This window comes from Mya arenaria, chromosome 17, assembly GCF_026914265.1.
Source record: "Mya arenaria isolate MELC-2E11 chromosome 17, ASM2691426v1".
In the NCBI taxonomy this organism is placed as follows: domain Eukaryota; kingdom Metazoa; phylum Mollusca; class Bivalvia; order Myida; family Myidae; genus Mya; species Mya arenaria.
In genome coordinates this window covers 42,770,744-42,782,561 of record NC_069138.1, presented here as the reverse complement: position 1 = coordinate 42,782,561, position 11,818 = coordinate 42,770,744, and the positions used below count along the sequence as shown (strand labels likewise).

The following is an 11,818-nucleotide window of genomic DNA, read 5'->3' as shown; positions in this document are numbered from 1 at the left end:
AGATTGATTACTGAGTACCTGAAATATTTTTGAATCTTACCTAATCTATACTATTGTTCAGAATGGTATTCAATGTCTAATATGATAATTTTAAGTTACTTATCTTTTGCAAATGTATAAGATTTTGCAATTTAGTAAGCTATGCATCCTGCAATCGCATGTTTCAGTGCAGAAAAATGAAACAATATATGCTAATTTAGAACCAATTTAAAAGAAAATGCAAAACATTATGAATACGCCTGCAAAATATAAGGAAAATCTCATCTCGATCTGTTCATGTTACCACCTGATATAAATCAGCTGTCAGTTGTCTTTATTCAAATAACATGCCAAAAACGTTTTCCTTGTTTGCATGACAAAGTTCATATTAGCAATTGCGCAGTATGCAACCCATTTTCTTGTTATAAGTTAGACGATTTTCCAGTCTAAAGAAGAATTGTTCTTTTTTTGGTTACACCATTATTCCAATAAGTTTACTACATTGTGTACTGCAATATAAATATTGCATTTTTATTTCTTCATTACGATACGCAAACACATTGTTTTGCTCCGTGCACTTTTGCCGGTGTCTTTACATGATTTAATACCTAATGAATACTTGAATAGTGTTTATCATTTTGTGCACAGTATTTATGACCTTTTTTACATTATTAATTGTGTTTTGTTCAATCTGAATGCGCTTATTTATATTGTGTTAAATGTAAATAATAAAACAGACTGCACAAAACATAATAAATACATACAGTATACACAACATAAGACAAAATATCAATTACAATAGAATACGCACATGGTATTTGTGTTGTTAACTCTATGTTATGTTCGTTCTCTACTCTATCTGGTATACTAACTGTGTTATGTACAATGGCAGTTGTGTTGTTAACTCTATGTTATGTTCGTTCTCTACTCTACCTGGTATACTTACTTTATTATGCACAATTTTCGTATGATTGTATTGTACTTAAAATGTATGTAATGGCTTTATTATTACATATTGTATTTTCCTATATTGCAAAGCTATTCTACTATGTACCATTTATGATCAAACTATTCACATGTACGTAAATAAATAAACAGCCTGTATACTTTCTTGGTTTGTAATGTGATTATAAATTTGTTTCGATTCTTTATAATAGTCACAAATACATTCGAAGGCCAGCAAAACAGGTGCTAATCATAAAAAATGACTTTTCTAACTTAAAAGTGCTGAGTCAAAATATTCATGTGTTCGCTGCAAGTTTACATTCCGCTTCTGCTTGATTTAACAAGAGTTAACCACAAATATTTGTCACACGACCTGCGTTCCGCCAGAAGGAATAAAATTCGAGAAGGTAGAGATACTCAGCACACAAGTTACTGGACTGTTCACTTAGAGATTTGGACCTTCGGAAGTTTAAGGTAAGATACTTGAAGATAGATTATTGGATACTTGGTATTGTTAAATTTAACAACGAATTATTTCAGCTCAGTGGTGAGGACAACAACTCTAGATATCGCGCTTGAACATATTTCTTATTATATAGGTTTATTACTGTACTAGCGCTCTTTCCGAGACGCCCGGTATCTCTGCTTTGGATGGAAATCATGCTCTCTTTGGCGTGTTTCGGACACCACCACAGGAGGGCGGTCGTCACGCATGATGCTAATTGACAATTGTGCTACCTTTGAAATTGTCTATTTTCAGTTTTTATATAAAAATCTGCAATAATAGAAAAATATAACTTAAATTTATTTAAATGCATGCTAGATTTTGATATTAAATACAAAGTTGTTCTTGTTAATAATGTAATAGAAAAAACAAAACATATCATTATTTTTTAGAAATGATTATTGATTGACTATATTTGATAAATTGTTAAGATCTATGGAGGCATTATCATATTCGTTAGGAAAATATGCAGCCAATTTTAGCAACAAGTTAAATCTAATTAAAATAAATCTACATTTGACATACAAAAGCAAAATTGTATGAATTGATTTAGCCGCATTCGATATAAATACAATAACTAAATTGTGTGTACTGATATCTGCGCAATTGCTATAGAATAGAAAAAATGCGTATTGATATTTCCAAATTTGATAAACAATATCAAATATTTGTGTTTTGTTATTGCCGCATTTGGCATGCAAATTTATGATCATTGATATTTCGGCATTTTAAATAAATATAAAGTGTATTCGCTTTTAATATACCAAAGCAAAAACGTGTGTATTGGTATTTCTTTCATGCTTTACGATGACATATGGGGTTTAAACAGTGAAATTACAACAGTGAAAATATCAGTTTGATATTTTCACTGCAAAATAAGGAGTGAAAATACCAACTTTCAGAACTACTTTTAAATTCCTTTGTAGTTACTTGCCTTGATCAAAACAGAACACCGGACCTTGAACCAGTAAATGTTGTCATTTTTTTTTAATTAAAGAAATGTTTTATAAATTTAAATAAATATATATTTGGAAATTAACAACTTATTGTTTATTACCGGTTATCCCGTTTTTCAAACATTTTCCTGATCTTTGAAGCTGAATGCTCGAACATTTGCTTTCTTACCAAACAAATTACAGACAAAAACAACTGTTCGGACATAAATATAATTTTAGATCATCGTTCAAATGTATTTTGAACTGTTTTCCGATATAGTACGTAAAATGAGCTTCCTGGAAAATTCACACAACAATTTACAGATAATCCGATATTTTTTACCCCACCCACACCTCAAAATTTGTCAACAATCTAGCGTATCATTCACTCTTTATCTGGAAAACAAACATGTTTTCAAGCGAAACAGACTGGTCCCTGACAGTAAGATGACTTAATATTAGTTTACTATGAAACACATGCAGTCTTTAACTAAGAAGAATGTTTAAAATCCAATGAGTATCCGCATAAATATTTGTTTTGCTAACACATTTGACCTTCCAAATTTTCATTCATTAAATAGCGGCTTAGTAGTTTGGTAATCTATTCATGCTCAACTTAAAATAAAAGTGTTTTCATTATTTTTTGGAACATATGTGCACTTATAAAACTTCATTGTTTACTGTTCATAAAATTTTTGCACTAAAAAACGAGCGAATAATAAGCTATACGAATGAATAGCAGAGAACTATTTCTCAGCAAACCGAAAATAGAAACGTTGACAGCTATAATTTTGCATGAAGGGCGCCCCACGGGTAGCGGCGTAAAAACCACCCTTTTCGCCACTCGTGAAAATATGTTTTTCTATGACACTCGTGAAATAAAATACGATATTACACTGAAATAAACAAATATCCTCTATTTCCGCCTTTGCAAACAATAGCAAATTTGAGTGTATCGATATATCCACGTTTGATATACAATACCTAAATTCTTTGTATTGATATTTGCGCCTTTGGTCATAGCAAATTTAACTGTATCGATATATCCACGTTTGATATACAATACCAAATTTGTATGTATTGATATTTTCGCCTAGGCCTAAAAAAATATGTCTGTTTCGGGTAACCCGACCTCACCTATAAAAATGCGCCGACCCTAACTATTTTTTTCCGTTTCTGAGCAAAAAAAATTATTCGTTAGCGAATTGAGAGTTACGAAGGGCGGATAAATGCAGATTTTAATCAGAATTATTGTTTATATGATAAAACCAAGTCAGGCAATGACAGTAATGTAGAACTTACGACAGATTTTGAAAAACAAAATAATAATAAAAAAAAATTCCTACCTACCCTAACAAGAAATTTTGGGAAGGTTGCCCTTAACAAACATTTTTTTGTTTGGCCCTATGGTCATAACAAATTTGAGTGTATCGATATATCCACGTTTAATACACAATACCAAAATTGTATGTATTGATATTCCCGCCTTTGGTATACAATAGCAAAAGTAAATAAAAAATACAGCACTTTCTGGGCTAGTTAAGTCTTGCTCTTTGGTTGTCGATACCAATTACGATATCACCTTTAACATTTCTTATTTGGATAACATTTTTTATTAAAGAAAAACGACAACTTCGCAGCAGCGTCAAAGAAAGAAGGATTTACAAAAAGAAACTATGGAGCTTGACGAGATCATAGCGTATAAACTCAGTAAGTTTTATGTATCTAATTTTTACCACTTTCATATCATGTTATTAATGATAAATGTACCGTGTTAATTTCACATCACATTTGATGCTAGAGATGTCTTATAAAAGTATTTCTTTCAAGTTGACAACAATTTTCTTAAAAGTGTTTAACCTTGAGACCATATATATATATGGTTTGTTTTAAAATATATGATAACGGGCAGACTTGAGACTATTCCTATAAATATAGGCATGCGTTTCCCTGTAGTTTATCATTTTTAAATATGCCATGATTCTTAAAATGATGTGGTAAATATGCAAAACAATATAAATACATCAATTCGATTTCTTGTTACTCCATAATGTTTGCCCCTCTGCACAATCAATCATCTCTGTATTTATTAAAACCACCAGAGTCTGCTTTTGGTTTATGTTTTTGTACTGAACAATTTATCTTTGAAAGTCATTTCTAGTTATGTATAGCCGCCTCGTCTCCGTCGCAGCAACATTACAATCATGTTAGTTGATTAAGCAGTCCATTACTATGGCAATCTTTTAAACTTAATTGACCAACTATAACTATTTTAACGAATTGAATCTTTTCACCATTACAATAAGGAAACTGCCATTCATATTAGGCAACACGGTAAAAACTTAAAATGAATTTAAAATACTTTTTCTTAACTCCATCGATTTTTATGACATATTCATGTTTTATATATAAAGACTTCACCAAATTGCGATGTTCAGTATGTTATATCATTTATGACATAACGTTTTTAAGTATCCTCGTATATTGATTGTACATTTACTAGAGACAGCAACATATGTAATCGAGCTGGACGTGTTTTCTGGACAGCCAAATCCGATTATCGAAGTCAGTGAGGATAAGAGACAAGATATAAAGATTTTTGATAACCACAGAACCTTTCAGTCATCAGGGTGAGTACTAGCAGTTTTATTAGTGATTACTCATTAACAAATATATCCTGCGGAAGGGGTTAATGAATCGAATTATAAATAAATAACCAAAACAAAATGAGGTTCAAACCATTAACCATAGGTTTATTATGAAATACGGGTCGGAACTCGCCAAATCATAAAAGCATTATTGAGAACAAATTTGCCCCAAGTATGCTGGGAAAATATGTTCCTTCAGAAGTTAATGATATATAAACGTAACAATTGAAAACAAATTATGTTAGTAGTTTTTGGCATGGATTAACTGTAATTAAATGACAAAATAACGGAAAGTTGTAAATGCAACTTTTCTTATTTTGTCAAACTTTATTTTTTTTTCAAATTTCTTGGCAGCTATTACTTCCAAGTACTAAAGTGTTTGAATTACAATGTTTATTGCTAATTTAACTATTATGTTTTCAAGTTTGGGTATTTGTTTTTTTTCTTTGAGTCTCATATGATATCAGAATTGAATGGTACCGCACTCCTATTCAGCTGAAAATTTATACACATTCTCGAATCTTATGCAAAGATGCACATTTCTAAATAATTTTCCTTAAATAACTGCAACTTAATAACGCAGTGATTAAGTTTGGTAAAAATACAAATATTGATATAATGTACGTAAGTAATATTAGATTTATGATTATGTTTCAAAGTTCTCAATAACTAAAAAAACGCAGCCAAAACAAAACACATGTGCAAATCTACCCACGGGGATAAATTTGGCTCCGAGTACAAATTCGCCCCATGGAAATATGTTTGGCATATAAACATATCTCGAAAACGCATACATCAAGGGAAATATAATTAATCTGGTCACCCGAATGGCTATAAAAAGTATGTTAAGTCATAGGACACGTTCGGATACATTCGGGCTGACAATGCGAGTGTTTGTTTTGCCATTGACAAAATGGCAATCAACCCAAATATGATATATAAATGCCCGTCACTATTCCGGCATTATATTTAGTCTTACGTTTATAGATTGGCGAGTACGCCCGGATACAGGGGATTTATTGTCCACAAACGAACTTCGCATAAGCGGGCAACTCTAGAGATTATCAAACTGACTGTTGGAAAGGGTAAAAGCGCTTATCTGGAGAGCAAACTCCTGCGTATGTTTCCCGGTTCCGGTTCCGGTCCCGTTTCTAGACAAGTATATACTCACGTGGAGCAGTGGATTGATGTAGTAAGTTGTCAAAAGTAATAGTCTACCATTAAAGTGATCACTTACTTGTATGAATCATTTACGCTTACGGCAGTGCTCTGACAGTGTTGCGATCTTAATCCCATCAATACAGGGGCTGCAACTGAACGTGCATTGGACGTACATATAAACGTTGCAATTGAGTTGAAAAGCGTTTGCGAAAGTTCAATATATGCTTGTACTTATATGCTTGCCCGCATACAGTTGTTTGATAGTATCGTTAATGTTATTCTAATCTTGTAAATTGTACTCATACCTGAACGACATAGCGCGCCAAAGGTCCCCAGCACGTCCAAGTACCCATATATGCATTGCTTCGCAAACTTTCTATAACTGCTATGGGAAAACGATTTAGTTTGTGCTTATTGTAATAATAACATATAATTTTCAGATTGTACATATCTGTGAAAAACGGAAATATGGTTACTCTTTTTTGTTTCAATCTTAAGAAAGAAATATGTTCTGTTCCTGTACGTTGCGTTTGGCAAGGCTTTCAATATCTACATAAAATAAAGACTTATAAAATTAAAACAATTAGTACACGTTTAGAATAACGATAATACCCGAAAAAAATATAAGCGAGTCTACAAGTACAAGTGTTAGATAAATTTCGCAAGTGAGTTTCAAACTCAACTGCAACTTTTAAATTTACTTAATTCTTCAAGTATACGTCAGGTAAATACTTTAATGAGCCGGTGAACATTTCCTCCTAGTGTTTGTACATGTTTAATGTTCTATTGGAAAATACTGTTTAATTCTTAAATTTACTTGTAGGGAATGTGCAATGCTCCATGTGATTAACATTAATGATTTGACTGAATATTGTTAAACATGAATGTTTCATTTGTTGTATTTTAATAGTTATGAGCTATACGCTATTTATTATGCGGTACTTGAATTAATTGCATAGCTGTTAAAGATGCACTCTTATTCTCAAATAAGATTACCAAAATAAATGAAGTTGTTTATATTCATCAAAAGAGATTGATATATGTCGAAAACAAAGATTCTTTTGAAGGATAATGTGTTTAATTTGAAAGAAATGAGCATAAAACACGGTATTTTTACCTTATGAAACCACAGTAAATCTTTTAGCATTCACCAATCATTTAATATTTTGTGCGCTTTCTACTATTACATACACGGTTACAATATTGTGATCGGTAATTAATACTTTCCATTAATGCATTATTTAGTAAGTAGTTGAAGGTATATCAGTCAATATTTATGTTTGTTATACAGGGTATGCATTTATTTTGAATAAGAGTGTCACTTTAAAGGATTCTTGATATTAGTTGTTTTACGCTTATTCTGGTGTTGTTTTTAATTGTCTTTGTTTTCATCGTAACGTGATTTGCTCGATTACAGTGTACACACTTGGAGATGTCAAAAACAAGTGCGAATAGTAAAGAAAAAAAAGGAAAAGGCGATCCTACGCAGTTGTACCAGCTACCGGACTACAATCCTGATTTGTGGAACACCAGTGCAATTACCCGTCTGAAGAACAGCACCTACAATTATGCAACGAATATTCAAACGAATACATTCTCGAAACCAGGTACGGCACGCTTCTAATTTTACAAATTAGGGAGGATTGAAGATTTGACGTAATGTTATATGTGGTCAGGTTAGCACAGTGTTTAATGCTATCGCTTCTCACCAAGACGTCCCAGTTGGTCACCACGCCGAATCAATGGTTTCCTGCGGGTTCACCAGATTCCCCAAAAGCATAAGAAACCACGATCGCAAATAATTGTGCCAATGAGAGGGATGAATATCTTTTTGTAATAATTAGCTTCACAACCGCTTCAAAAATAAGTTATTACTAAACTTTGGATCCCCCTAAGATATGTATTGTGCAGTAACATCCATACTGACTTTTTCACTTTTGAAACAGAGCAAATTAGGTCAAAATTAATATTTTGATATTTTAAAACGATTGCATATTATTAATAAACATAACTTACCGTTTATTATGGAAATGGTTATCCAATTTATCAAACGTTTTCTTGAAACTCAATGCTCGACTATTTGCTATCGCACGAAACAGATTCAAACTAAAATAATTGCTGGTATATAAGTTCGATGTTATATAATATATTTAATATCTTTTGGAACTGTCCGAATGTATTTTCTCCTAATACTACACACTTGTCGCTCCTGACCTTCTCACAAATATAAATCCGCTATACACCTTATCGAATGACTACACATTTTAGAATATTATACTTAAGAATATATCTTACTTTGATACTAAATATATTTTAGGGCGTGGTAATGGTGTTATTAATTGGGGCACAACACAACATATCTTAGATGGATGCAATGCTGACGGTTTGAAGGAACGCACTGACGGAGAACTGCCTAGCGAGAGAGAGAACACTGGAGCTATTGCCCTGGCTGTTTGGTATGCCGATGACAGTAAAGTAGAGTTCACTAATCAGATCAGTGACTTCATCTTTTACCGACAAGATTCGGATATGATGTGGTCTTATAAGTCAGGCCAAAAAAGTGTCACCAATAGGGATGGCGATGGAAAATTGATATCCAATCCGAGCAAAGCTGCTCTTCATCCGTTTCGATTTGTCTGCTACTTTGGCAACAATTCTTCTGTCCATATTTGTTAACTGACGTGAGAACATGATTGTTTCCGACTGTTCCGGTCACACAAAGCTAGTTATATTGGTTGTATCCACATGCACATGTACATTGCTAAAAGTTTGCGAACAATCATGGAAATAACCACATTTTCAAAATATATATATTCATATATTAGGTGATCGCAAGTCAGAATGAGAAAAAAATATCAATATCACATGCAGTCATAACGGCCTTTGCTGCATTGACCATACTAAATCATCAATTATGATTTAAAAAACATCCAAAACAAGAGTTGCAATATTACTTTAATTGCATTTCTTCTTGCATAAAATTACAGGTTTCTTTACAAATTATAATATTAAATTGTTTAATTTTTGGAAGAAGAACGTAATTTTGGGATCTTTTGAACTTTCCTGGCTTTAATGCTACAAGTTATATCATTAAAGCATGTTGCCACAGGATATTGTACTGCTTTTGCTTATGTTTTTGAATTAATGGCGGATTATACCATAAATGGAGATGTTGTCCTGACTGTACTTGATATATTATTTGTATTGTGGTATCCTGTGTTTAAACAAGCTTTTCGTTCTATCGAGTGATTAACATTAAGGTTAAATGTTGATGCCTGGTGACCCCATTTAACGTTGGCATCATTTCAAATGGTAGTATCTTATATGTACAATTAATGAATGAATGAAATTTCATTGTGGTAATTTGTACGTTTGTTCTTAATTTCAATTGACCTAACCAGGGATAGTTTGCAATCTTTAAAGGCCAAACAGTACTGAAAATTAATTTTGGTATATAATTTTAGCTCTCTTCACTTAAAAGCCTTCCAAATGATTTTACAATAATAATGTGTCACCCGGCATCTCGAATGCGCCTACCCATGCATCGTAAACCTTCAATTGTGCTCCACATGCAGTATCTTATATTACTATTTTGTATCATGTTTTTAGTTATTTAGTTGTTTTCTTGTGTATTCTATGATCTTGTAACTTGTACTGCAATAAGTTGTATATCTTTAATCTGCATGCACAGCCAAACAATTATACAAATTGAAACTTGATTTCTGTCTAAAAAGGCGCAATAACATAACGCGCTCACTAAGAATCATTGATCATTTAATGTTCATTTTGAAAAGGTCCATGCATAATATGGACGGTCGACCATTTGGTTTATAACCTTTTAATTGAATGCAAAAATGTTGTTGCCGTACGAATCAAGATCACCTTTATAAGATATATTCAGCATATTTTGATAATCAAGTTCAAACCATTTACAATATGTAAAACACTCTTTTATTTTTAATATATTGTATTCCTTCTAAACAACGTTTGTGAATGATGATTGATTGTTGAAGTCTAATATGTAATCAGAGCTTGCGAAATAAAGACTCTTCAAAAATGTTTTCGTTGTATGTTTACATTGGATGCAGGTGTAGATTTATATATGGTATTTTATAAAGGCTTTTTGCAGGTAATATCTTGGGTGCCGACGTAAGCGAAAATGCGGAAAAAAAACGGATGAAGCAGTCGAAATGAACAAGAAAATGAATGGTTATATAAAGCGAGAATAAGTGTCATTTAGTGCTACTTTCACTCAATGGACCTCTAAAATGTTTTCGTTTTTACAACGGAATTTAAGCTATGATAGCACCTTTAATTCACCCGTTATTGACCAGGCGTTTTGGTCTATACACCTAAAATATCACCTGATATTACTTCAGGTACATCTTGAAACTCATGAAAAAGATACGTTTTTAGTTTGAATTAGTTTTAAAGAAGAAAATTAAATTTGTATTATGTCAGCAGAAACTGCTGAATGAAACAGCTGAAACTTTTGAATGAAATATTTTGTCTTGGGTCTGATTTCATATGAAAATATAACACTGCATTTTCGTAATAGATACGTAAAACGATTATCATGAGTCTAAAATGTTTCGTTTACGTATCTTAGGCATTTAGGTGGATTCCTAAACACTTAATGAGTAATATTGTGTTTGTACCTCATATGCATTTATGAATTATACCTGATTGTTGAAATATGTCAATTAGCGCCCAAAATCGGCCCATAAAATGAGAGCTTCGAATTTTGTAACCCTTCTCACGCTATAGTTACATGGGTTACAGCCAAATAAATAGAACATATTACATACAATAAAAACAAAGTCAAAGTTCAACCACAAAATATCGAGTTTTCAGTTTGACATATGATCAGAGTTATGCAGTTACATTAGTTACAATGAGTTACAGCAAAGTTTCTGAAAAGTTTGAAAAAGTGTTTTTTTCTATCCTGAAATAGCGGGTTACGCGGTTACATTGGTTACAACTGGTTACATCGGTTACATCGAAAATTTTCAAAGTTCAACATCAAAAATCGAGTTTTCAGGTCGACATATAATTAGAGTTATGCAGTTACATTAGTTACAATGCGTTACAGCAAAGTTTCTGAAAAGTTTGAAAAAGTGTTTTTTTTCTATCTGAAATAGCGGGTTACGCGGTTACATTGGTTACAACTGGTTACATCGGTTACATCGAAAATTTTCATCAAAAATCGAGTTTTCAGGTCGACATATGATCAGAGTTATGCAGTTACATTAGTTACAATGAGTTACAGCAAAGTTTCTGAAAAGTTTGAAAAAGTGTTTTTTTTCTATCTGAAATAGCGGGTTACGCGGTTACATTGGTTACAACTGGTTACATCGGTTACATCGAAAATTTTCAATCAAAAATCGAGTTTTCAGGTCGACATATGATCAGAGTTATGCAGTTACATTAGTTACAATGAGTTACAGCAAAGTTTCTGAAAAGTTTGAAAAAGTGTTTTTTTCTATCTGAAATAGCGGGTTACGCGGTTACATTGGTTACAACTGGTTACATCGGTTACATCGAAAATTTTCAAAGTTCAACATCAAAAATCGAGTTTTCAGGTCGACATATGATCAGAGTTATGCAGTTACATTAGTTACAATGAGTTACAGCAAAGTTTCTGA

At 32.3% G+C, this 11,818-nt stretch overlaps 1 protein-coding gene across 1 annotated transcript; it reads left to right on the top strand.

The window, feature by feature from the left end:
- Positions 1–1,207: 1,207 nt before the first annotated feature.
- LOC128224145 (uncharacterized) lies at positions 1,208–10,234 on the top strand. The gene is made up of 6 exons (XM_052933853.1): positions 1,208–1,398; positions 3,986–4,074; positions 4,868–4,994; positions 6,000–6,204; positions 7,591–7,780; positions 8,491–10,234. Exons 1-6 carry the CDS (start codon positions 1,223–1,225, stop codon positions 8,847–8,849), a joined length of 1,146 nt encoding a protein of 381 aa, XP_052789813.1. The 5' UTR covers positions 1,208–1,222; the 3' UTR covers positions 8,850–10,234.
- The last annotated feature ends 1,584 nt before the right edge of the window (positions 10,235–11,818 follow it).

What these genes read in the sequence shown, in the direction of transcription:
- LOC128224145 (XM_052933853.1), top strand. Translation starts at nt 1,223, where the DNA reads ATGTGTTCGCTGCAAGTTTACATTCCGCTTCTGCTTGATTTAACAAGA. An exon ending in TGGACCTTCGGAAGTTTAAG is followed by an intron (nt 1,399 to 3,985) that starts GTAAGATACTTG and finishes TTTTTATTAAAG; the next exon opens with AAAAACGACAACTTCGCAGC. An exon ending in AGAACCTTTCAGTCATCAGG is followed by an intron (nt 4,995 to 5,999) that starts GTGAGTACTAGC and finishes TTACGTTTATAG; the next exon opens with ATTGGCGAGTACGCCCGGAT.